The following is a 27,996-nucleotide window of genomic DNA, read 5'->3' as shown; positions in this document are numbered from 1 at the left end:
GAACGGGTTGCTAAGCAACAGCTTGATGCCGCGCTGCAAGCAAACATGGCAGACGAGATTAGCTAAAGGGAGAGCTTCTTTTCACAGAATAAGACTAGCGCAGTTACAGCTCACACGTTCTATGCAACTTTAGTTAATTTAGGAGGTAGAATCGTGGGAGCTGTTCAAACGCAGATCTTCACGTCTACGTGCACGTAATAGTCGCTTAGCAAGTTTGCTAGCGTGTAGGCTAATATCTGGCTAACGTTAGCTTGGTTCTACAGATACACCGTTACTCGATTCATTGACATATTAGTCAGAGCTGTTTGTAGATGTAGTTTTTATTTTTATCCGCTTTATTATGTTTAGTGTTAGTAAAATGACTGGTTAGTTTCAGTAACGTTACTGTGTGTTTGAGGAAGGAGAACCGTCGTCACCATGGTGAGTATAAATTAACATGTAACCTTACTTTTTTAAAATATATAAGTTAATAACAATGTGCAAATTTTAAGCAAACAAACTTTTTTTGTCCGTAGCCAGATACAATAAACTGTACACATCAATATTAGTTAATTTTTAGTTTTGTTTGTGTCTTTATAATTACTTTTTGATCTGAGTATATTATGCCTAGTTTCAATTCTTAATGACTAAATTAATCTCATGACTTTGTTGTCATAGTATAAAGCTACCCATGTGAAAAGAGTGACTGTTTTACCTCTATACGTTTGTAAACATGAAGTCTGCTTTAATTAAACAGCCTAAATTATATGTAAGGGTACGCAAAATAGGCTAGTATATGAGCAATTCCAGCGTTATGGATGTGACATTTGCAGTAAAAACTCAAAACATAAATTCACAGATAGAGTAGATGTTAACATTATATTGAAACATCTGTTTATATTTCTCAAAACTACTAACCACAGAATTATGGGATCAGAAAAATGGCAATCTGTAAACATTTTCTATTCTTTAAATGAGGAAAATAGACATGCGTTATGGATGTGACCAAAAAAAGTATGCTAGTTTATAGTACACAACATGCTTCATAGAAATTCTGTGAATTAAACTGCACAACCCAAAAAAATATTGCTCATCAAAAGGCAAAGAGTTGACTCTTTATAGAACAAACATGATTGAATTTTCTTTTTATTTTACTTTTTTTATGAGGAAAAAAGCTTGGTTATGGATGTAAAATTGCCACTTGTGTGACTTTGGTAAATCAAATATAATTGAGAAAATTGACAGAGACATTTTTGAGTATTTTTACAGGCCTGTAAAATACAAGCCGACACAAAAAACTTAGAAAGGGTTTTCTATTTGGTAAAAACTTACATTTTTTCATGGCAAGGTTGACATTTGCAGGAATTTAATATTCCCTTCACAATTTAGGATACTACAGCAGTAAACATGACAGTCAAAGACCAATAAAGACCAATGATCAGGTCTCTAAAAGGTTTTAAAAGTATTCATTTTCTCTATACTAAATAATAATCTCAAATCAGCGCACAATGTCTTAAATGAATGAATTTGTAGCTTGTAACACTGCTGAAAAAATAAAAAACGTAGTAGTTCTATCCTGTTTTACAGCAAAAATATCTGAACATTTTTTAAAATGGTACACTGACTGGAGAAGAAAAATGTCATGTTAAGGCTTGTCTTATGAGAAATATAATATGTTACAAAAAATGTCTTTTAAAAAAATCTTAATTTAAATATATAAATAAAATATAGTGACAGTAGAGACATGTATAACATAAGAAATCTGTTTTCTGAGCAATAAATCAACACATTAGAATGATTCTGCAGCATTATGTGACGCTTGACTAAAAAATACTAAAGAATCCACTTTGCCGTCATAGAAATAAATACATTTCAAATGTCTAGAAATAGAAAAACGTTAAGTTTTAATAATATGTCACTGTTATTACCTTTTTTTGAATGATTACGCCAGCGTAAATGACTTTTTTCTGTTGTGAAGCTCTTGTCTCGGATGAAGCCAGCAGTGGGCGGTGAGGCCTCCACCAGTTCTAATGAGAAGAAAAGGAAGAATAAAAGCAAAAAAATTCCAAGGCTTGAAGATTATCTAAACCAAAGAGACTACCTGGGAGCGCTGACTCTATTAGAGGTATAAAAACAGCCACAAGAGACAAATATAGGTCTATATTATATAGCTTAGCTTAGCATAAACCACTGAATCGTATTAGACCATTAGCATCTCACTCAAAAAGGACCAAAGAGTTTCAATATGTTTTTTTTATTTGAAGCTGTGTTTTAAGTATAGTTCTTAACTACAGAAGAGTCAAGCTTTAAAATGATCAAAAAGTGAGATGCTAATGGTCTAATTCAATTCAATGGTTTATGCTAAGCTAAGCTAATTGTGCTCTTGACAGACCCAGAGATCAGCTGAATGCTAATGCTAAGAAATGCTAAAACTCAACTGTTTAACTCTTGAGATTACAAATTTATGATACGATCACATCAGCTTCTATACACTTTAATCTCAGTTCCTGCTTATTATTTTACCTGAAGTCATGATGAAGATGTATCAGATGCACTAGACTCACTCATGGACATTTATTTAAAGGAGAAGCTGCTACAAAATGCCAGTTTTGTGATACCATCCAAAATGTAAAACACATACTTTTGCAATTCTTATTTTTTAATGTTACAAGACCACAATTTTTATCTGAAGAAACTTTGAAAGGCGTATTTTTAGATTTAGTATTTTATATGATTATTGTTATTGATGTCTTTTTATTGTTACTGTATTACAGAAATATGAAATAGGCTCATTTTACAAGCCACCTAGAGTTTTACCATTTTTAATTAATTCAGCTGATCTCCTGGTCTGGCAGAGCACTTTTAGCTTAGCTTAGCATAAATCATTGAATCGGATTAAACCATTAGCATCTCACTCAAAAGTGACCAAAGAGTTTCGATATTTTTTTCTATTGAACGCTTGACTATTCTGTAGTTACACTGTGTAATAAAACCAGCCGAAAATGAAAAGTTGCTAATTTCATATTGCTAGCAACCATACTTTCATTCCGGTGTAATGATCAAGAAACTTTGCTGCGTTTCATTACGCCGGAATGAAAGTATAGTTCCAAGACATATTGGCCTGTAAAATGTAACTACAGAAGAGTCAAGCTTTAAAATGATCAAAACTTTTTTTTTAGACAGAGAGAGATGCTAATGGTCTAATTCAATTCAATGATTTATGCTAAGCTAAGCTAAAAGTGTCCCAGAGATTAGCTAAATGGATTCAGAAATGGTAAACTCAACTTTAACCCTAGGTGACTTCTAAAATGAGCCTATTTCCAAAATATATTTTTAAAGGTTTGCTTTTAATAGCCATTGAAGCTGATTTGGCGATCAATTCTAAACTCTCTCAGTTCCAGCGTAATGGCGGAGTCTCAGTGGAGCACGCAGATCTTTGGACAGGCTTCTGTGCCTTTCATGTAGGAGACCACAAGAGAGCAATGGAGGTCAGTGAAAGTTTTCCTGCCCGTTTGGCCTGTGTAAGAATTAAATTGAAAGATTTAGATTGGCATTATGCCAACTTGAAATATTCTGTCTCATTATATGTATATTCAGGAGTACAAGGCCCTCACTTTGAGGCCGGATTGTCCAGTGGATGTTTGGGTATATCTGGGCTGTGCACTGTTTTTCCTTGGGCTTTATAAAGAGGCTGAGGAGGCAGCACTGAAAGGTTTGTCTTTTACTTCCTGCATATATAGTTGATAAAATTAGGGGTACATAAGAGTTAATTTATGCGGAATGATTTTGAGAGTGTAGTATCACTTAAAAATTATTTAAAATAAGTTTCTAATGTGCCTAGAGTGTGTATGTGAAGTTTCAGCTTGAAATATCTTAGAAATAAAGTTTCATAACTCTTTGAAACTGCCTCTTTTAGGCTTTGATCCAAATTGGGCCATTTTGGTGACTGTTGCTTTAAAATCAAATGAGATTGTGCTCCCAGCCCTATTTTGAAAAGAGGACGGAGCTAAAAATCTACATGTACTAAGGGAGAATGTTAACCCAAGTGTTTCTGCATGCTCTTTTTATGAATTGTGATTATAAAAATAGAATTAATTAGTTTTTATTATTAGAGGTTGGCTATAGTCACACACTTTTTTCTTAAAACTGTGTTTAAACACTCTATAAAGTGATTTTTGCATAATAGGCCCCCTTTAAAGGGATAGTTCACCCAAAAATGAACATTTCCACATAATTTACTCACCCTCAAGTGATTGTAAACGTTTATGAATTTCTTTCTTCTGTTGAACACAAAACAAGATATTCTGAAGAAAAGCAGTTATTGACATCCATAGTAGGAAAAAACAGACTATGGCTGATACTTTCCAACATTATTCAAAATATCTTCTTATGTATTCAACAGAAAAAAGAAACCCAAACAGGTTTGGAACAATTGGAGGGTGATTAAATCATGACAATTAAAAAGTTTTGAGTAAACTGTCTTTTTATTATATGTATTTTCTATGTAATCCAGACATCTTACATTCGACATGTAGTTATTATCATGTGACTGTTATTATGTGTTTCTGCTGGTTTCAAGCCATAGGCAACGAACATTTTCATCCTTATTTTCATTATAAATAGAAGTTTGTTGCTCACCATCCAAATATTATAACATGTTGTGTTTTTCAGGGTCGAAAACTCAGCTCCAGAATCGCCTGCTCTTTCATTTAGCTCATAAGGTCAGTTTTTCATTATCGTTTCATCCTCTGCTCGGCATTATTGTGGCTGTGCATCAGATGATAATGACAGTCCTTGCTTTTGTTCTGCTCTCTGAAGTTCAATGATGAAAAGAAACTGATGGGTTTCCATCAGAACCTGGAGGACGTGACAGAGGATCAGCTGAGCTTGGCTTCCATCCACTACATGCGCTCTCATTACCAGGAGGCCATAGACATCTACAAACGGATCTTACTGCAGAACAGGTGCTTCAGAACCAACATATGAAACAGTACCTCACAGAAACATTAAATGTCCCATGAAATTAAAATAACGATTTTTAGATGTTAATTACAGTTTTATTCGTTTTTAGGATATCTATAAGCTAGTGCGCACCAAAACGGTGACAAAATTCATATTTAGGAGGTGTTAAGCATGTAAAGCTTGTAGTTCCGTCTAAATGGATCAACAGTTTTATTTACGTTACCTCATTTCAGTTTCTCCTCAAATCGTGACCAAGAAATGCTCTCTAGTATCTGACATGCCCCGCGCCCTTCCACACTTGTGCTCAACCACTCCCACTGCCAAGTGGTGATAAAACAAAACGCTATTGGCTGTTATTTAAAAAGGGGAGGAGCTACATTATGTCCCACCCTCTCTTCATGTTTCGGTTGAAGTTACGTCAAACATTGAATAAAAATACATATTTCAAAGCACTTCACAGGACCTTTAAAATGCATTTGTTCTGTAATATAGTTTTTAAAAATATTTTAAATTTAAGTTTTTATTACACTAAAATCTATGTGAAATTAAAGTTTACAATGTTGATTTTACTAGCGCACATTGTTAATCTTTTGTTGAACTATTAATTGATGTATGTTAATCCACTGAAAAAAAAATTTGTTTTGGTAATCTTCAATCAATGTCTGACGGCCTGTTTCCGTGTTTGGATTGGTGGTCCTTTTTTCTGTTGACATAATTTTTATGGTTTCAGCCACAATATTCCTTACCAAGCCCCCCTTACTGTTACTTTGCTATGAGGGAATGATGTAATGTGATGTGTATTTAGATAGCGTATTTATCGTGTACACCCAAGTGTACGATTTTAATGACCACAGAGAGTCAGGACCTCGGTTTAACGTGTCAACTGAAAGACGGTGCTCTCTGACAATATACCGTCCTCTTTCACTGTACTGGGGCATTAGGACTCACACAGACCGCAGGATGAGCGCCCCCTGCTGGCCTCACTAACACCACTTCCAACAGCAACCTAGTTTCCCAATGTGGACTCTCATCCCGGTACTGAACAGCCCTGCTTAGCTTCAGTGAGTCTTGGGCTGCAGGGTGATATGGCTGTGATGCGCAAAAAGAATGCCCCTCCCCCTACTCAATATTCTGTTTCATTTGGAATTACATCAACATACTTTGATAAATGTTTCATCAACTTCTGGATTATATAGACTTTAACAGTAAGCACATTTCAAAAATATTGACCAATGATTCATCTCTCTCCATTTCTACAGAGAATTTCTGGCCCTGAATGTGTATGTGGCTCTATGCTACTATAAGCTGGATTACTATGACGTGTCTCAGGAGGTGCTGGCCGTGTATTTGCAGAGTATCCCTGACTCTACTATCGCCCTCAACCTCAAAGCCTGCAACCACTTTAGACTCTATAATGGCAAAGCTGCTGAGGTGTGTTATACTACTATGTATAATAATACATAAGATATTTTATGATAAATGGGCCGGGGACCAGTGATTAATTTCTTTACAGTGAAATGTTATTACAGTTTAAAAGTTGAAAGGTTTTGTAACATACAGTACTGTGCAAAAGTCTTAGGCTCCCAGTTACATTTGTTGTTTTAGTGAGGGTGTAATGGCGTTTTATATTACTTTTCATTCTCTTTATTAAAAAACAACCAGAAAATACAGGGTCTAGTTGGAGTTTCTGTTTTGTAATTCCTACGAGGAAGCACCTAATTTGTAATAGTTTTTTTCAGCATGATAATGATCCCAAACGCACTGCTAATGTAATGAAATCATATTTGGAGAGAAAAAAAGACAGTCATGAACTGTCCAGACCTGAATATTATATACAGTATGTATAGGCAATGTTTTAGGCTGTATGAGATTCACCTGGAGTGAAAAAGATGCTCGATATTAAATTAGGGCTGGGCGATAAAATCGGTATTGATATATATTGACCAAACACCATTATCAATATTGATTAAAAAAAAGATTTGGTATGTGGTTTCAGTATGAAGGCTATTGCTTTATTAAAGTGTGGCTGCTAAGCGCGTGCCTTGGAAGCAATGCCAATAAGCTTAGGGTGTAAGTTTGTCATTTCCAAGTGGCTTTTTGGTTTCTTTTCTTGTGCATCCCAGCTACTAGCTCCCTATCTGAAAGATTTTTTAGCATATGGGTTAATATAGTCATTCAACTTCACAATTTGTAATGTTGCTGTATGTATTTGAATAATGATGGTTAGTTACTTTACCTGAAAGCTCAGATTTGATTATCATAATTGGTTTTGTTTACAGAGTTTGAAGTTTACTGTATCATTGTTATTCACACCTTACAGATGTGGATCTACCTTAAAGTTTGCTGTGATTGTTCAGTATATGCTTTTCCATTGCACACAATTTGTAACATTTTATTCATCAAGTTTAAGAGTCTCTTTAACACTTCTGTTTATTTTATTATAAAGAGATCAGCTATTTTTGCTTAAATATTTTTTTTAGACTATTAAAACTGTTTGCCTTAGTAATGTTGGTAAATGAAATCCTAATATTCCTAAATGGATTGTTAAAAATATTCAATAATTATCAATATCGAATGATATGAAACATAATATCGTGATAATTATATTTGCAATATCGCCCAGCCCTATATTAAATAACACATAATTTCAGAAAAGTGTCAACAAAAAAATTTTAAACTATTGCTTGGTGCTAATGAGGTCACGTTAAACACCAAAAACTAATGTTGTTCTGAATATTGTGTACATATTTTCTGTTTGTATATCAAAGGTATAGTATATCCACAAGTAATGACCCTGCACTTGCTCCATACCTTTTAGATAGATAGATTTGTGCAAAAGTCTTAGGCTCCCGAAGCTGGTGTTTCCCTACGACTTTTTGCATAGTACTGTATGTCAGAAAAAACATGGATTTTGTCCTTGGTGAATTGATTTGATGCTTGTGTGTCATGTGAGCGACATTACATAACGCAATATCTTCTTTTTGATTCTTCAGACAGAGTTGAAGAACCTGATCGACATCTCCTCCAGCTCGTTTCAGTTTGCTAAAGAGCTGATCCAGCACAATCTGGTGGTGTTTCGCGGAGGTGAAGGGGCCCTGCAGGTTTTACCTCCTCTGATTGACGTCATATCTGAGGCCAGACTCAACCTGGTCATCTATTATCTCCGACAAGGTATGCATGTTGATCAGGTGTGGCCTCTTGTCTCCTGCAGATAAACTGAGACTGGCTTATCAAGTTTGCTATTAACTTTGTCATCTCTTATTTAGATGACATTCAGGAGGCCTACAAACTAATCAAAGACCTTGAGCCCACCACGCCTCAGGTATTCAGTTCATTTAGTTTCTTATAAGAAGATATAAACAATTACAATCTGTTTTATTTGCATGCTAATGAGGCTGCACAAGATATCACATAATTATCGTTACTGCGATAATAGTATGTACAATATACGCATTGCAGACATATGTGATAAATTAAATTTATTTAATACACTGGCTGTTTATTTAAATTTGACCAATCAGATGGGGGCTTACGAAGTTTTGAATTGGGAAATGTGTATCTCAGTGAATACAGACATGAGGAATATATTCACATGAAATTTTAAATCTCTACTTTTAAACGAAGCAACTACACTTGAAAACAAAATGTTCTCTGGTTTTGTAATCTGTATGAAACAAACGTGAGGCACAGTCTGTTCATCTGACCTCATCAATTCCTGCCTCTGCGTTTCAAACGCAGATCAACATGCTAATCTGTACTGGAAACATGCTAACAACATGTTATTTCATACCGGAAACATGCTAACAACAAGCTAATCCATACTAGAAACATGCTGGCAACATGCTAATTCACACTCATAGATATATACACTAGATGTCACATACGGACCCTGAGCATACAGTGCTTCCAGGACAAATGTCATTCAACCGCCCTAGTCAAGACTAAAGGCAATGTGAAGATGCTGAAGTTCTGCGCTGCGTACGGGTGTAATAATGAGCAATCAAAGAAAACAAACCACATAGGCAGAACATTTCATAGGTAACATTTAGTTTTGTTTACATTTTTGTATGTTACAAACTTTTGTGCTAAATAAGTAACGTTATTGATGATAATACAGTCCCTTCACTGACCATAAGGCAAAGTAGCACCAACTCGCACTAAATTCCAGGCTTAGGCTAGTTTTGTTGAATAAAATCAACAAACAATGAAAAATAACAGCAAGATGCTGCGATGCTTGAAGCTTGTATTATTGTCAGCTAAGTGAAGTAATGGCTAGTTTTTGAAGTAACTTCTAAGGCTGCTAACATTACAGTACCTGCACCTTAATGTTCATACTGTCCACCTTAAATTATTGAATATTACAAATGTTACACACCATTTAGATCAGAAAGGTGGTTATGCACATTTAGACGCAAGGATATCGATGGTTAAAACGAATCTATCTCAATGGAAATTCATTCACAAACGAATTGCTCCCTCCGTTAGCATTAGAAGTGAAAACAGGAGAGGGGGTGTGTTTCAGGACACGGATTAGATCAAATTTAACAGGGAGGGAGGATAATACATTTCCATTAACACAAACACATGCTCTTTGTCAATGCCCGTGCGGTCACACATCCATCGATACAGAAAAGTGATGTAAATGATAATTTTCGGTATTTAAAAAATATATTTGCATACTGACCACCGGGAAAACTCTCGATCATAGATATATGTTTATATATTTATGGCTCCGCATGGCCAGACCTCCACTTCACCTTGGTCCTACATTCATTTCAAAGGAGCGCTGCCCTGTACTAAAATGCCGGCTCTATTGATGCATTTCTTCCAATAGACAACAATAGCATAGGTGAAATCTAATGTAAATATCTATGATTCACACTAAATACATGCTAATTCATATTAGCAACATGCTAATTACACTAATTCATGCTAATAAGCTAAGTCTATCTGTCTATCTATGCATACCGTTTCAAACTTAACAAACTACCTCCAACAGGCTTTCTCAAGCCACCTTAAAGTTTCCAACTTAAAGTCCCTTCTAACCTAAATATCGAGTTTATAGTTTTTATTCGTTAACACTTTACAATAAAGCCGGTCACAAACCAAACGAGAAGTGCCACACCATGTCTATGACAATCCAAGAGATTGCACACAAAACATTCCCATTCTATATAAACGATCATAATGTTATTTAATATAAGACTTTAGATCAGGGGTAGGGAACCTATGGCTCAGGAGCCACATGTGGCTCTTTGACCAAAAATATGTGGCTCTCCAGCTGTCTTTCCTTCAATAATATTTTAAAGTTTAAAAAGTTAAAACTGTTATTTACAAAATCAGTTTCCTATTGAAAATACAATTACCTTTTTACTGTATTTTATTTTTACAGCAAAATGAATAAGAATAAAAGGACATTTTAACTTCAATCGTGACACCCAATGGCTCTTTAAAAAAAAATCTATTTGCTAAAAAAAAACAATTAGAAATGGCTCTTTGCTGAAAAAAGGTTGCTGACCCCTGCTTTAGATGGTGCTCTGGCAGAGCTCAGTCTCACCAAAATGTGCCGCCAATGTGCTTACGCTCATAGAAAACTATCTTTGGAATAATAAAAAAACATCCACATGAAAGCTATGTGTAAAGCATTTATTAATCTTAAATGATGTTGATTTCTTTGGAAATTAACAATCAAAAATCATAAATTAATAGAGATTTTAACTAAAGATTTTTATATTTTTGTTATATTTAATAATATCTTCTGTAACAAACCTAAGCTATTCCTCACTGTTGATATTAGTTCATGCATTAACAGCACTTATTATTGAGACCTTATTGTAGGATTTTACCTATTGTGATATTTTAGTCAATATACAATTTTATTTGACTGCAATTTTTGTTTACTCTGAATATTTATGTATAATAAAGCATTACACAACAATTTAGAGCTGTTTTTGGTATTATACTTGTTAACGTAAACATTTTTTGCAGCTTATGTGAATGTGATATTACTGTAAATTGTTATCAAAGCTTCAGCAATTATCAGAACAAGGAGATTTGATACATGACTTTTCAACAATATCCTATTAATTTTGATAGTGTGATGATGGTCTCCTCTGCCGTCATTCACAGGAATATATCCTCAAAGGGGTGGTAAATGCTGCTTTGGGACAAGAAATCGGATCGGTTAGCAAACTTTATTTCCTCTCAAACTTTATATCTCAGCAAATCCTTTGGCCTGTTTCTCAAATCTGTTCTCTTCTCTGGTTAAATGTGTTTGTATTTTTTTTACAGAGGGACCATTTGAAAATTGCCCAGCAGTTTTTCCAGTTGGTTGGAGGCTCAGCTAGTGAATGCGGTAACGTCATTGTTTCGGCTAACAATCACAATATTAGCGCTGGTTCAGCAGCCGGGCCACTGTGCTGTGAGCCAGTGACAAAAGTTTGTTTTTTTGACACAAACCATGCTTCATCCTAGACTGAAAATGTGGCTCTCAATAAAACATCCTGTCTTTTTTAGTATGAAATTTAACTAGTGTTTAACGTCTTCCAAATAAAGCAGCAGTTTATATTTGTCTAGCAAATTTAATATGTATGATAATGGCATTGTCAACAACTTTATTTGTGTAAATCAACGCACATCCACATAGTTCTGTAGGAGGCTAATCATATTGACTTTTAAAAACCTTATTCCAGGTAAAAACTGAAATAAATAAGACTTTCTCCAGAAGAAAAAATATTACAATAATATTAGAATTTTTTTTTAATTATTATTATTATATAATATATATAATATTATATAATATATATAAATATTTCCCAAATTATGTTTAACAGAGCAAGAAAATTCTCGCAGTATGTCTGATAATATTTTTTCTTCTGGAGAAAGTTTTATTTGGGCTAGAATAAAAACAGTTTTAAATTTTTTATGAACCATTTTAAGGTCAAAATTTTTAGCCCGTTTAAGCTATAATTTTTTTCGATAGTCTAAAACAAACCATTGTTATTACATTAACTTGCCTAATTACCCTATCCTGCCTAGTTAACCTAATTAACCTAGTTAAGCCTTGAAATGTCACTTTAAGCTGTATAGAAGTGTCTTGAAAAATATCTAATAAAATATTATTTACTGTCATCATGACAAAGATAAAATAAATCAGTTATTAGAAATGAGTTATTAAAGCTATTATGTTTAGAAATGTGTTGGAAAAAAAAAATCTTTAATTGAGGGAAGAAATAAACACGGGGGCTAATAATTCTGACTTCAACTGTGTGTGTGTGTATATATATATATACACTGGCGATCAAAATTAGAGAACAATTTATAAATAATTGAACAATTCTGAAATAACGTCATCTTCACTGCTCAACAGTTGAAGGAGTTTTTGTCCCGTCTATACCATGCTACCAGAACACCTTTTCCACAAAAAAACTAAGGCATTTCAACAAAAAACATTATTTTGCAGAAAACACACTGATCAAAATTAGAGAACACTTTCAGATACCTCCCAGTTATTGGTGTTAATCTGGCACCTGGTGCTAATTCAACCGATTATCTGTCAACCCCTATTTACCTGGCAGCCTAACTTTCAGTTTCACTGACTCTGCAAGATGGTGGGCCATTCTAAAGTGACTGAAAGCCTCCGGCAGCAGGTTGTCCAGATGAAAGCCAAAGGGATGACCCTATCAGCCATAGCAAGACAAGCTAGTTGTTCCAAATCTGTTATTTCAAGAATATTGAATCTTTACATCATCACAAACTCATTCAAGTCCCCCAAGAAGGCTGGTCGTCCACGGAAGACAAATACAAGAGAGGACAGGATACTGCGGAGGATCTCAATGGCCAATCGTTTCCACACTGCAGCTGGAATTGCTCACCAGTTCAGCGCTGAACAGGGTAAAGGTCTATCTCGTCATACAGTGTCTCGACGTTTAAGAGCATTTGGACTGAAAGCCCACTCTGCAGTGACCAAACCTCTCATTAGCAGGAAGAATCAAAAGGCTAGACTAAGCTTTGCTGAGGAGCATGTTGTGTGGACAGAGGAGAACTGGTCCAAAGTCCACTTCAGTGATGAAAGCAAGTTTAATTTATTTGGGTCCGATGGGAAACATTATGTTTGGCGAAAAACTGGAGAAAGACTGAACCCAAAGTGTGTAAAGAAGTCAGTAAAAAGTGGAGGAGGAAGTGTCATGGTTTGGGGTATGTTTTCTGCAGCAGGAGTTGGGCCTCTTATACAGCTACATGGCAGAGTGAATGCAAATGTTTATCAAAACCTTCTTCAACAACATATGGTTCCTTCCCTGCGTTCATCACCCAATCAGCCCGCAGTATTCATGCAGGACAATGCTCCATGTAACACAGCAAAACGGGTAAAGCAATTCCTTGAAACTGAAAACATTGAAATAATGACATGGCCTGCCCAGAGTCCTGAACTCAACCCAATAGAAAACCTCTGGAAAATCCTTGGCGACAAAGTTATGGCCAAGAAACCCACTACAGTCACTGAACTGTGGAGGAGACTGGAAGAAGAGTGGACCAAAATCACACCAGAGCAGTGTGAGAGACTAGTGCTGTCCTGTGGCCGCAGATGTGCTGAAGTCATTCAGAGCAGAGGCCTGTACACTTCCTACTAATTGCTGATTGTTGTAACCTTCAGAAAAATTTGCTGTAATCTTTTTCCATGCTACAGTCATTGTTGTTCTCTAATTTTGATCAGTGTGTTTTCTGCAAAATAATGTTTTTGTTGAAATGCCTTAGTTTTTTTGTGGAAAAGGTGTTCTGGTAGCATGGTATAGACGGGACAAAAACTCCTTCAACTGTTGAGCAGTGAAGATGACGTTATTTCAGAATTGTTCAATTATTTATAAACTGTTCTCTAATTTTGATCGCCAGTGTATATATATATATATATATATATATATATATATATATATATATATATATATATACATATATATACATACACATATACATATACATATATATATATATATATATATATATATATATGTATACACTACCGGTCAAAAGTTTGGGGTCAGTAGGATTTTTTAATGTTTTAAAATAAGCTTCTCCTGCTCACCAAGGCTGCATTTATTTAATCAAAAATACAGCACAAACTGTAAAATAGTGAAATGTTATTGCACTATAAAATAACTGTTCAAAAGTAGTTTATCATATAATTTAATCATTTAGTCCAGTGATTTTAAAGATTTTTAGCTTCATTAATCCAGTCTTCAGAGTCACATCCTTCAGAAATCACTCTAATGTTAATTACTATTATTATTATTATTATTATTATTATTATTATTATTATTATTATTATTATTAATGGTAATAGTAATAAAAGCAGTAATAAACTACATACAATAGGAAGAAGTTATTTAATTTTTTATAAACATTTAATAAGTGCAGCCTTGACGAACAGAATATTTTTCTTAAAAAAAAAAAAAAAAACATGAAAAAAAACTGACTCTAAATGTTTGACCGGTAGTGTTTGTGTGCATTCGATATTCTACAGAACAAACCATCGTTATACAATAACTTGCCTAATTACCCCAAGCTGCCTAGTTAACATAATTAACCTAATTTAATTTTACAGTACTAAACCACTATTAATATTATTATTATGTGCTAATTCATTTATTAGTTTGCTTTAAGATGTTGATAAACATTGAATGTTTATCTAAAATAGACTGTATATACATTTTGTAAACCTTGCATATTGAAAAATGTATTGTATTTTCTCATTTTAGATTTTATTTCTCTATTTGTGCCTTTGTGGTTTAATGTAATGAGTGATTCTAAATTCCCATCTCACACATTCTGAAAAAAGTGTATTTTAATCAGTGTGTAACATTGCAGCATTTACTAAAGTTATTTCCTTAGGTGTTGCATGTAATTAGACCCTTGATTTTTGCCTTTTATCTATTTAAGCTCATAAATAAAACATATTACATCAGTAAAACAACTGTATATAAGCTTCATGGACAATTTTATTTTCTTCTTTTATAAAGACACAATACCAGGCAGGCAATGTATGGCCTCTTGCTTTTTCCTGCTGAAACAGTTTGAGGATGTGCTCATCTACCTCAACTCAGTCAAGGTAATGCGCATATCCGGCTGTTTAGATTGAGAACAGAAGAATAAAAAAAGAATCTGCATCAAATAATTAAAAATAATTATAAAAAATAATAAAAAAAATCTTATTTCTCTGTAGAGTTACTTCTACAATGATGACACGTTCAGCTTTAACTACGCTCAGGCCAAGGCAGCTCTTGGGAACTACAGAGAAGCTGAAGAGGTACACATATGAAAAATTCAGTGAATATGTTATTGTATTATATGATTTACCAAACAATTATTATAGATATGTTGCTAAAAGGGATACAGCTGCAGCCGGAAGTTAACGAGAAGCATTTATATGATTTATTAAATTACCCATTAATTGTATTTTATTAACGCCTACCCCAACCCTAAAACCAACCATCATAGTAATGTAAAAACACTAATTAATCAGACTGTTATTTTTATGTTATTCATATTATTTATTAAATAACCCATTAAAGTGTATTTTATTAAGGTGTACCCCTACCCCAACCTTCTCAGTCATGTAAAAATATGAATTGTTGTTGTACAGCTTGACAAAAATTAGCTATGTTGATGTGAGTATCAGCAGCTGTATCCCTTCAAGGCCTGACGACAGTTATAAACCTGAATGAATCTGAATTTAATGTGAACAGCTGTTCCTGCTCATCCAGAATGAGAAGATCAAGAGTGATTATGTTTTCCAGAGCTGGTTAGCGCGCTGCTGTAAGTTCAACTACATGTTTTGAATCTAAGTTGCAATTTATAATTTAAAATGCAGTAGTCACGTCTGCAAAAAGCTGGATTTTGTTCTAGTACACTACCTGACAAAAGTCTTATCGTCGATCCCAGTTGTAAGAGCAACAAATAATAACTTGACTTCTAGTTGATCATTTGGAAAAGTGGCAGAAGGGAGATTTTTCAGATGAATCCTCTGTTGAACTGCATCTCAATTATTACTAATACTGCAGAAGACCTATTGGAACCCGCTTAGAGCCAAGATTCTCAAAGAAATCAGTCAAGTTTGGTGAAGGAGAAATCATGGTTTGGGGTCACATTCAATATGGGGCGTGTGAGAGATCTGCAGAATGGATGGCAACATCAACAGCCTGAGGTATCAAGATATTTGTGCTGCCCATTACATTACAAACCACAGGAGAGGGCAAATTCTTCAGCAGGATAGCACTCCTTCTCATACTTCAGCCTCCACATCAAAGTTCCTGAAAGCAAAGAATTTCAAGGTGCTTCAGGAATGGCCAGCCCAGTCACCAGACATAAACATTATTGAGCATTTCTGGGGTAAGATGAAGGCATTGAAGATGAATCCAAAAAATCTTGATGAACTCGGGGAGTCCTGCAAGAACGCTTTCTTTGCCATTCTAGATGACTTTATTAATAAGTTATTTGAGTCACTGCAGAGATGTATGGATGCAGTCCTCCAAGCTCATGGGAGTCATACAAAATATTAATTCTTTTTCCACTGCACCATGACTTTATATTCTATACTGTACATTATTTCTGTTAAGTGACAGGACTTTTGTCTAAGCAAATTCAGACCTTACTGTCCTAATTAAATAATTAAAAATCAGGACATGATCATATTTTATTTTGGTAAAATAAGCGTAATGTAGAGGCCTTCGCCTTTCATATAAGCCACTTCTGATACCAAATGATCAACTAGAAGTCAAGGTATTATTTGTTGTTCCTAAAACTTGGACAGGTGACCAGACTTTTGTCAGTTAATGTACAATTCAGCTTTCCCTATAATAAAGATAAATGACACAGAGACGCTTGGAAATGACATCTCTTTGCATCTGTAGACATGTCAGACTCTCTCTCATGTCTTCCTTTTGGTTCTGTTGCAGACATCATGAATCAGAAGCCTCGACAGGCCTGGGAGCTTTATCTGAGAATGGAAACCTCATCCGACCCCTTCAGCCTCCTGCAGCTCATCGCTAATGACTGCTACAAGGTGCCACAATTAGCCAATTGTGAACTTATTTTCATTTAAGCATCAGCATTTACACATCTCCATGATGCCTCTAGTGTCAGTCCACAACACCAGCATAGACCGGTGATCAAATGTTATAATGATTCTACATTTTCTTTTTGTAGTTCACCCAAAAATGAAAATGACCGTTTACTTGCAGTCAAGTGGTTCTGAACTTTTAAGAAAAACACAAAACAAGATATTCTGAAGAATATTGGGGAAAAAAGCAATCATTAACATTTGTAGTAGGTACAAAAAATAAAATGAAATCCATTTCTCAGGATATCCTCCTTTGTGTTCAAAACAAGAAAGAAACTTAAACAGGATGAAACAATTGGAGGATGGGAGTTAATTGTTTTTTGTGTGAACTGTCCCTTTAATTATGAGTTTAAATCATCTATACAGTTAGTAAATCAAATATACAGTAAGTATTGACAAATACAGTAAAGCTGCGGTCACATTAGAGTTTGAGCATGCGAAATTCTGTCAAACAGCGCTGTGAAAAGGGGCGGGATTAAACAAGATGATTAGACATTTAAAAAGTGAGCGATTGGTCCATAATTTCAATTTCTGTCTAGAAATGTCATGTTTTGATCCTCGATTGGTCTCACGCAGTCAAGTGATGCGATCTCGCAGGTCATCATGCTTGAACTTGCACGAACGATGCACGAACTTGCGTTTCTATGGGGTCTATGGGGAAAAAAGTGCAGTGTGACCGCAGCTTAAGACAGTAATATTTTGTATTTAAAACAGTTTTTAATCTGCATATATTATAAATAATTGATTCCAGTGATGTGCGGCACGGTGGCTCGGTGGTTAGCACTGTCGCCTCACAGCAAGAAGGTCGCTGGCTCGAGTTCAAACTGGGCCAGTTGGCATTTCTGTGTGGAGTTTGCATGTTTTCCCCATGTTCGCGGGGGTTTCCTCAGGGTGCTCCGGTTTCCCCCACAGTCCAAAGACAAGTGAATTGGGTAAACAAAATTGGCCATTGTGTATGAGTGCGTGTGTGAATGAGTATGGGTGTATGGGTGTTTCCCAGTACTATATTGCGGCTGGAAGGGCATCTGCTGCGTAAAACATATGTTGGAATAGTTGGTGGTTCATTCCGCTGTGGCGACCCCTGATAAATAAGGGACTAAGCTGATGGAAGACGAATAAATGAATGAAGAAATATAAACACTGTGATATATTACAATGTTTTTAACCTATACCAAAGAGCATAGAATCACCAAGAGCCAAGTAGGTATCGCTGCGGCTCGGAGACCTCCAAATGGGAGGGATTTTACTGCAAGTAGGCTGGGTGATCTCCAAGTGGGAGGGACTTGTGCCGCAAGTGGGCTGGGTTGCTGTATGTGTAGTATACATTAATAAAACACAACAGTTTACTGTGAGGTTGGGTTTAGGGTTGGGGTAGGTGTAGACATTCATAAAAGACAATAGGTTCGACTATGTGTCTTAAAAACACATTAATAAAATGAAAACTCCAGGTTTGTACAGCCCACTTGGAGCTCAAGTCATATCCACTTGGAGCTGGCTCCGACCTCCGTTTATACCCTTCTCCTAAGAGGTGACACTCTAGTGTGATTTGGGAAACAGCCACTAGATGGCGCGGCGGCCATTTTGGAATGAAAATTCCAATAGAATAACACCATCTTATAAGTCTGAAAAATAAACTATTAAACATACCTGCCAACACTCCCGTTTTTCCCGGGAGTCTCCCATATTTCAGACCCATCTCCCATATTGCTCTGTCTCCCGGAATACTCCTAGAATTACACCCCCCCCCCCCCCCCCCCCCCCCCGCCTCCGTGTCAGCACCCCCGGATAAAATCTCCTGGATTTTATGATCCGAATGTTGGCAGGTATGCTATTAAAAGTGCTGATGATTGTGATAGTTAGTGTTGTATTGTCATCTTTCAGGTTGTATCTCAGCTTTAATGGGCTTTTTAAATAAATAAATAAAAAACAAAGTAGCTGCTTTCCATCGTGACTGCAATGACATCCAATGGACAGCCGATCGCTTTCACTCCAAAATGGCGGAATTTGGGGCTGTTGCTGGGTGCTGCTGTTGCAATGGAACATTCTATTGATTGTCCCCTCTTGGTCATTCTAAGCTCTATATGGCCTATATGGAACTAACATACCGGAGTGGACTATATAAATATATAAATACAATATAAGACTATATAAATACTTTACAGAAACAACGTCGTGCAATATTTTGTGAATAACATCTATTTAAGGTTGAAACAGTAAGTAGTGTAATAAGATTTTTGGTACAACCTTGTTTACCTTATAAAATGGAGTTTAAGAAAAGTGTTTGGGTGCATGTAGAGAGAAGAATGTTTCTACAGGTGGTTTGTCAAGCCCATTCACCAGTGTGAGGCACACTCAGAAATGCACAATGTTTTTCTAGAGATATGAAGTGTTTGTAAGAAAGTGTCTGGTGCATAGACAGAGGAAAGTGTGTGTTTTCTACAAGTGGTTTGTCAAGCCCACTCACCTGTGTGAGGCACTCTCAGAATTGCATTATGTATTAAGATTTTGGTGTGGTGTGGTGAGGAGAGGAGCTTACGAAAACTATTAACCAATCTAGAATGCGATCTAATACTCCAAAACGGCTCTAAAACAATACTACTGTACAATACTAATATAGCAAAATGAAATGGAGCATAAAACATTATCATAATTATTGTGAACCACCATCAGTCTGCTACTTTTTGTTGCAAAGAAAATCAAGGCAATCTGTTATTAGTAGTTTGACTGTTAGTAGATTGACTGTCAATTGTTCAGGGCACTGTCACCATTACTTCAGTAGTTTCTACAGCTCTGATTCTGCTTGTTTTTTTTATTGTATTTTGAATTACAATATTTCACAGGTTATTTAAAGAAAATTTGCTTTAGATATATTATTAAAACAGTTTTGTGATCTTATTTTTATCAGATGGGGCAGTTCTATTATGCAGCTAAAGCATTTGATGCTCTGGAGAGACTGGATCCAAACCCTGAGTACTGGGAAGGGAAGCGTGGAGCTTGTGTCGGCATCTTCCAGCTCATACTGGCAGGCCGAGAGTCAAGGTATAGCCATTATTACATTCAGATTATTAAAGAAATGCTTAGACTATTTAGACTCTTATTAGTTTTTTACTTAAAGGTCCCGTGAAGTGTGTGATGTGTGACTTAAATCAAAGTCCCTTTAAGACAAGTCATTTCACTTGGAGGCCATCTTTAAAACGCCTCTCAGGCAGTATGCTCAGGCATCCTGTCTGAATGGGGAAACATCAAATTCTCCAAAACTGCTTGTCAAGCTTATGATTGAATTTCATTTTAGGAATTACTAATAAAACTAAACAACAGCTGTCTCAAAAGTTTACTTTCTAAATCACACAAAATCTGCAGAAACTCGCATCTGGTCCAAGCCCCTCCCACAAAGTATTTTCAGTCTATAGCGATTGATGATTGGCTTTTGTATTAGAAAGCGGGTTTTATTTGCCATCTAGCGATCGATGATTGGCTCTTGTATTAGAAGGCGGGCTTTATTTGCTATATAGCGATCGATGATTGGCTCCTATACTAGAAGGCGGGCTTTATCAGCCATATTGACCATTGCACTTTTCTCCATTCAAAACAATATCAGTGACATGTCTTGTGTATTCTATAGTCTTTGCTTAAATTCAACTGAAACATTACGACAGCGCGGGACATAGAGTAGCTCCTCCCCTTTTAAAAAAAACTGCGAATATAGTGCTTTAAAACAGCTCTACCAGTGAGAGTGGTTGAGCTCAAGCGCATCAAATGAAAAGCTAATGAGAAGCATTATGAAGGGGGCGGGGCATGTCACATGCTAGAGAGCAATTGGTCAAGATTTGATGAGAAACTGAAGTACGAGGTGACGTGAAAACTATTGTTGATCCATTTAGGCAGAGGTGACAATCTGCAAGCTTTAGACTTTTTATCTAAACTAATTTTAATTTCACTGCTACTTTAACACTGAAAAGCCTAACATATGATGAAATAATAGTCGGGAAAATATAAATCTTTTTAAATAGTATCAGAGTTGATTAGTCAGATGCTTACGAATCTGCTAATTAATGCTTACGAATCTGATTTAGTTACTTTTCCTCAAGTAAGAAAAATACCTTTGAGAGGCTCAAAATCAGCAAAAATATGACATTTGATGCAGTTGCTGATATTTATAAGGCCATTAATATGATTCTGATAGCTTGTATCGGTTGTCACTGTACAGTATATCTCATAATATACTCAACATAATAATGTCTCGTTAAGAGGATATTTACAGGGTGTCCGCAGGGTCTTAAAATTTCCTAGATTTCAAAAATTAAATTTTAGGCCTTAAAAAGTCTTAAATCCACTTAAATATTGTGTTGTAGGTCTTAATTAATTTTAAACGGGTCTTAATTTTTTTCTATGTCCATTTAAGCTATACCCAATGGACCAACACCCATCTAATCACTAACAATATATTTCAATAAAAGTTACGAAATGTTTATTTATGAACTCTATTTACTTATTAATATGGTTTCATTATCCTCTGTACATTAACACTTGTTTTCAAAAAAAAAAGGTTTTAACACTACTTAAAAAATCTTTAGCATTTAGCCTTGTGCAAGTCTGAAATTTCATTCATTATGGTCTTAAAAGGGTCTTAAAAAGTCTTAAATTTGACTTGAAGAAACCTGTAGAAACCCTGTATTTATATGCTTCATTTTGCGATTGGTAGTAGTGTTTATTTGGGGGAACAAAACATAATACAATGACCGTTAAGCTGAGATGTTAGTATTTACGCATAATTGAAATATTACTAACAAAAAGATTTAAGTGTTTTACAATATAAAAGTTTTATTTTTGTGTACAAACAAGCAGGAACATGAAAATTTCACTGTACTAAAAGTTGTAAACATTTTTGATCTCTGGTCTATTTTTATAATTAATTACAATTAAAATCACTTTTTATTATAATTATTATTATGTTTTGTTTGCTTCCAGAGAAATACTGAAAGAGGTTTTGCCGATGTTGAGGAGCACTGGTAACCCACAGGTTGAGTACATCATCCGCATCATGAAGAAATGGGCCAAAGACAACAGAGTGGCTCTCTGATTGGCTATATCGATACACATATTGATTCTTTTGTAAATTATATTTAAAAAAAACCCTTTTGTACCTTTTCTTTATGCTTGCTTGTTTGTATCATCAAAATATGTGGCGAGTAAAACAGTTGAGATGCATCACCTGCAGTAACTGTGGCCTGTACACCCAATACTGTATATTTTTCTAATACTTGCAGTTGTCATGAATAGAAAACTTTGCATTTACAATATTTCTCTGTGTGAATGTTTTCTGTCAGAGAGACAGCGTAACAAATAAAGTTGATATCTTTTAATATCTCGCTATCTTTGTTTTGTGTTGAAAAACACCAACACAATAAATACAGCAGTCTGTAAAATTACATACAGCTCTGTGGCGATTGATTTATGTAAATAATTATAGATCTCATTCATTATATTTTTACATTTGTAACAAGGGGCGACATGGTGGTTCAGTGTTTAGCGCTGTCGCATCACAGCAAAAAGGTCACTGGTTCAAATCCATGGCTGGGCCAGTTGGCATTTCTGTGTGGAGTTTGCATGTTCTTCCCATGTTTGTGTGGGTTTCCTCCGGGTATATGCACTCGGGGCTTCAGGTTAATTGTCATCCCATAGAAAATTGCTGCGTTTAAGGTCTGATTTCTTTAAAAACCAGCAATGTTCACTGCCTGGATGAGATACGATATAAAGTGGGCATCAGACCAAACAAGAAGCACTGCATTAAATTATATTTTTCCGCGCCATGTCTTTAAAATATGGAAATTAATTTTACCTCATTATTTTCAATGGAATTTCTGCGCTGGCCTGCTGCTAATGACAGCACCTGCCTTTCAAGAGTTCCCACTTAGATATGCTTGGCGTATAAAGCAGGTTTGGCATGCTGTCCCAGGAGAGAACCCTGAGCTCGGAGATATTTAAGCCCAAGGCTCCCGGCCGGTCGATAAGCATATCAGGAGATCCGAGATCAGGTAGGTCTCGAGAGCTCCCCCTTTAGAAAAGGGAGTAAAAGGAGGAGATGGGGTGGAGGGGGGATTCTTCCAAACGAAGATAGAACAGTAGGGAGAAATTGATCCATTTATAGTCAACTAGGATCACTCTGATTGGATTATTACTAATTACAGATGAGTGGCCAGAGGTGCTCAATTATATCACGCGCTCCTCTCGAAATTAGTTTATGAAACTTCACTTAAACGGTCTTTTGTCACTTTTTACGCTTTCACAACCAAATGGATGCTTAAGTGTATTTAACTGATAAGTTATTATTAAGTGTATATTAAGTTTATATATTTGAAACGCATTACAACATCTATGCAGTAAAAAGAACCTTATGAAATTGAAAATAGCCACACAAAGCTCTCACTGGAAGTTCATCATTGACTGAAAAACACTAGCTGTGCATATAGCCCATTGAATAAACTAAATCGGCCATAGTGTATGTGTGTGAATGGGTGTTTCCCAGTACTGGGTTGTGGCTGGAATGGCATCCGCTGTGTAAAACATATGCTGAATAAGTTGGCGGTTCATTCCGCTGTGGTGACCCCTGATGAATAAAGAGACTAAACCGAAGGAAAAGGAATGCAAGTTAAATTGATTCAAAACAGGCTGAGGCAACCTCACAGAAAAGGTGAAACTGCTTTTATAGCCCCCAAAAAGCAATTGTTGTTTATCATGAAGACAAAAAAGTCATCATAGTTTATGCAAATTTGAACATTTATGTATTATTATTTTTTAAACATTTATTTAAAGATTTACAATGACAGAACAGTGGTATAGGTATCTCATGTCATTATACACAATAATATAGACATCTATTATACAATCGTCCATCGGCTAGTAATTCAAGCTTTTTGTGAATGGTAAAATTAACAAAAAAATAAATTAAAAATAAAACAAAAATAGTCTTTCAAGATACACTCTCCAAAAACTCCCACAGAGGATTCCAGATATGCCAGAAATCATCAGATTTCTGACGCAAGTCTGATTTATCCACATATTGATCGAAGGAATGTTAGGAGAGGACCACAACAGAAGAATACATTTTCTTGCACAGATTCTAGTCCATGACTAAGGTGTAAAGCAGTTTTACAATTGAGAAGATAAATAGCTGGAGATAGGGCAAAAGGTTTACCTATAATCTTCTGTACTAATTTGTGGATTTCTTCAGTATGTCTTAATCATGTTACAGTCCCAGAATACATGCATCACAGTACCAACATTGGATTTGCACTTAAAACAGCATTGAGAAACATTAGGGAATATCTTATTTAGACGAACTGGCGTTAAATAAGTTCTGCAAAAGAGTTAAAATTTTGCTCATGGTTTAATATTGTGGCACTTTTGAAAAATATACCACAACAGACTGAAAGTCATTCTTTTTCCCAAAAATTTGTCTCAGTCTTTCTCCCATATAACTTTCAAGGAGGTAAGGGAGGAACAATTTTAACATTTATCATTTTTAATATTTCTCAAAGTCAAACGTTGTTGCTGTATATTAATATAATTTGACCTCAGCTAATATGAACTAACAACCAATACTTGCATTTTTATTGAAAAACAATAATAAATACAGCAACTCTTTCGATTGTCATTAGCTAATAATACTCAGGGCGTTAACAAAGATTATCTAAAGAGGCCTTGTTGTAAAGTGTTACTATTATATAAACAGATTTCTGGTCTATTGATATCCTAAATCCAAAAGAACGGGAGCTATAATCCTCCGTTCTCGAACTGCAGAGCAATGAGCGACACTTTCCTCTATTAGTTTCATATCTGAGTATTAGTTCAATTTCACGAGGAATCCTTTTTTTCCACCGTAACATCTAATTGCTCATTAGAGCGTCTGTTGCTGAAAGGCTCGTCTCCGATTGGACACGCGTCTGCCGTCGTCTTCCTCTGATTGGCCGCCGCCGCATCTCCGTCGTGCACGCCGTTTCCGGTGTCCGTGTGCGCGCAGGCTCAGTCCGCTCGTCTCCACTCTTTTATTTACTCACTCTCATCTAAGATGGCTGTTCGGAGCTCCTGAGTCCCCCGAGCGTAGCGACCGAGGATGCTTGCGCCTCCAGAATCAACTTTTACCCGGCCATCCCTTCACATACGCACCCCGTAAGGTGCGGAGGGTACTCTAGCATCGGTACAGCCTCCGAAAGCCCCTCGAATCCGGCTTGAAGCTCTTTAAATCAAGTTGTTTGGCGAAGTCAAGCCCCGCCACTGATAGTGAGTGAGTGAGTGTCCAGGAGCGCTGAACATCCAAATGGCCGAACCGAGAAAAGTGCAGTTTGTCACCCTGTCGGCCCTAGCCGGCGGTCCGGGCGCGGATAGCAGGAGACGGCGGCTGGAGGAGGACGGGGCCGCCGAGATGAGTTTTGACAGAGAGGGCAGGATGAAGATGATGGGGACCGGGGTGACGACAGCGGGTGACCGCGGGGGCTTGATCGGGAAGAGAGACAGCGAGGAGCCCAAAGGGAAGACCGTGCGCCTCAACCTGTGTCTGTCCGAGCCCAGCGAGCAGTGCTCGGCCGAGTTCAACTACAGCGAGCTCATCCAGTCTCAACAGGTACAAAAACTGTCCGGAACACTTTCAGAAAAGAGTGTGTGTGCCGCTCAAGCGTTTGCTTGTAATCATAAACACACCGCTTGCTTGTTTGTTTTTTTGCTGAGTTTGCTTGTGCGTTAGCCTGTTAGCAGAGGAGTTAAAAATAAAGTAGTGCTCTTGACGGGATCCCCGTGTGAATGGCGAGTGTGGCATATGCTGTGAGCTGATACCGTTAAATAATTATTCAAATTTTTATGACGTGTCTCTATCTTGTTTGCTCATAAACTTTAGAGCACTTTGTTGAGTACGTGACCCCTGTGGCCCCCTAGGGCTCCGTGTGCGCGGACACTTAAAGGGCTGCTGAATTAATCCAAGCTTCATTTCAGGGATGTTCATGAATATTTTAATGAAGGCAGGCTGGCCTTTTACATTTGTCATATTGTTTTTTCCTTTTTATTAATTTAAAAGGATTTAGCAAATTAACAAATGCTAAGGGACTCCTTTGTCTTAATGAATTTGGAGATTACAGTCTACTAGAAAAAGCTGTTTTCTGCATGAAGTGGGCTACCACCTTATGAATGCCACCATGTTGAGATCACATGACCAGTGGTGTCATTTTATTTTAGGATGCTACTAATAATATCTGTGATAATAATAAAACTTACTATGCAACATGCAAATTGCTTTAAATACAATTAATAAAATGCACAGGCTGCTGTTATTTGGTTTGTCATTTTAAAGGGGTAGTTCACCAAAAAAACTTGAATATAAATGGTCCAACACTTTTTATGATTTTTCTTTTCTTATTTTGAACACAAAACTAGATATTCTGAAGAATCTTGGACGAAGAGCAGCCATCGATGCTCCTAATCGGCAGTAATATTATCAAAACCAAATATTTTGTATAAGTTTTTTCTATAAATGCGTGTTTTAATTAACTGTTATTGTTTGGTCATCGTTTTTAAAAGTGATTCTGGGAATTTCTGATAAACTTTTCTATTTATTATTAAGTTAAAGATGTTGTTGTTAGTGTGATCGAGCCTTAAAGGGCCAGTGCACCTTTTCTGTGGAAGATATTTTGGAGAATGTCGATAATTAAACAGTTTTGCTTCCATTTGGCTTCTATTGTATGCAAAGAAAATGCATACATGCTTGTCAGTTTTGCGTGGCCTATAATTTTAAATAGATTGATCATCCAAAAATGAAGAGAAAACATTGTCATGATTTATTCTCAATTGTGTCAAAGCATGTTTCGGTTTCTTTCTTCAGCTGAATACAAAATAAACCATACTAAAAAATAATGCATACCAGTAGCCATTTATTTCCATAGTGTATATGTACGCTCACTGGCCAATTTATTAAGTACACCTTACTAGTACCATGTTGGACCCGCTTTTGGCTTTCAGAACTGCCTTAATCCTTTGTGGCATAGATTCATCAAGATACTGGAAATACTCCTCAGAAGTTTTGGTCCATATTGACATGATAGCATCACTCAGTTGCTGCAGATTTGTTGGCTGCACATCCATGATGTGAATCTCCCGTTCCACCACATCCCAAATGTGCTCTATTGAATTGAGCTTTGGTGTCTGTGAAGGCCATTTGAGTACAGTGTACTCATTGTCATGTTCAAGGAACCAGTCATGTTCAAGGAACCAGGATGGATCTATGCTTTCATGTTGTTGACGCCAAATTCTGATCCTACCATGTCACAGCAGAAATCGAGACTCATCAAGCCAGGCAACTTTTTTTCCCAATCTTCTTTTGTCCAATTTTGGTGAGCCTGTGCGAATTGTAGCCTCAGTTTCCTGTTCTTAGCTGACAGGAGTGGCACCCGGTGTGGTCTTCTGCTGCTGTAGCCCATCCGCCTTAAGGTTGGACGTGTTGTGCGTTCGGAGATGCTCTTCTGCATACCTCGGTTGTAACGAGTGGTTATTTGAGTTATTGTTGCCTTTCTATCAGCTCTAATCAGTTTGGCCATTCTCTTCTGATCTCTGGCATCAACAAGGCATTTGCTGCCAAAGAACCGCCGCTCACTGGATATTTTCTCTTTTTCCGACTGTTCTCTGTAAACCCTAGAGATGGTTGTGCATGAAAATCCCAGTAGATCATCAGTTTCTGAAATACTCAGACCAGCCTGTCTCGCACCAACAACCATGCCACATTCAAAGTCATTTAACATCACATTTATTCCCCATTCTGATGCTCGGTTTGAACTGCAGCAGATCGTCTTGACTGTGTCTACATACCTGAATGCATTGAGTTGCTGCCATGTGATTGGCTGATTAGAAATTTGCATTAACGAGCAGTTGGACAGGTGTACCTAATAAAGTGGCCGGTCAGT

General features: G+C 36.3%; 2 protein-coding genes across 4 annotated transcripts in view; both read left to right on the top strand.

The window, feature by feature from the left end:
* Positions 1-14: 14 nt before the first annotated feature.
* ift56 (intraflagellar transport 56) lies at positions 15-22,416 on the top strand. 2 transcript variants are annotated; one of them, XM_056459430.1, is made up of 17 exons: positions 15-420; positions 1,958-2,104; positions 3,375-3,467; positions 3,577-3,691; positions 4,651-4,700; positions 4,798-4,943; positions 6,201-6,372; positions 7,935-8,112; positions 8,208-8,263; positions 11,071-11,124; positions 11,233-11,296; positions 14,955-15,043; positions 15,158-15,241; positions 15,681-15,750; positions 16,890-16,996; positions 19,959-20,092; positions 22,022-22,416. In XM_056459430.1, the coding sequence occupies exons 1-17, from the start codon at positions 418-420 to the stop codon at positions 22,131-22,133; spliced, it is 1,674 nt and encodes a 557-aa protein (XP_056315405.1). In that variant the 5' UTR covers positions 15-417; the 3' UTR covers positions 22,134-22,416. The 2 variants fall into 2 exon arrangements, with proteins under 2 accessions (XP_056315405.1, XP_056315404.1); XM_056459429.1 differs by having other exon boundaries at positions 11,038-11,124.
* A 2,663-nt stretch (positions 22,417-25,079) lies between these two features.
* Positions 25,080-27,996, top strand: part of ubn2a (ubinuclein 2a) — a 32,998-nt gene continuing 30,081 nt past the window's right edge. The window contains exon 1 of one of the 2 annotated variants that reach the window (XM_056459423.1): positions 25,080-25,673. In XM_056459423.1, the coding sequence (XP_056315398.1) occupies positions 25,371-25,673 (303 nt within the window). In that variant the 5' untranslated portion in view covers positions 25,080-25,370. The remainder of the gene's footprint in view (positions 25,674-27,996) is intronic. The other variant, XM_056459424.1, reaches the window with a different exon arrangement.

This window comes from Danio aesculapii, chromosome 6 (genome assembly GCF_903798145.1).
Source record: "Danio aesculapii chromosome 6, fDanAes4.1, whole genome shotgun sequence".
NCBI classification, from domain to species: domain Eukaryota; kingdom Metazoa; phylum Chordata; class Actinopteri; order Cypriniformes; family Danionidae; genus Danio; species Danio aesculapii.
The sequence above is the reverse complement of the archived record's forward strand: the minus strand, read 5'-3'. Positions and strand labels throughout refer to the sequence as shown.

Excerpts from the sequence above, each read along its gene's own strand:
- ift56 (XM_056459429.1), top strand. Across the intron at positions 11,125-11,232 it reads TGGGACAAGAAATCGGATCG|AGGGACCATTTGAAAATTGC; the intron begins GTTAGCAAACTT and ends TTTTTTTTACAG. Across the intron at positions 16,997-19,958 it reads TCGCTAATGACTGCTACAAG|ATGGGGCAGTTCTATTATGC; the intron begins GTGCCACAATTA and ends TATTTTTATCAG.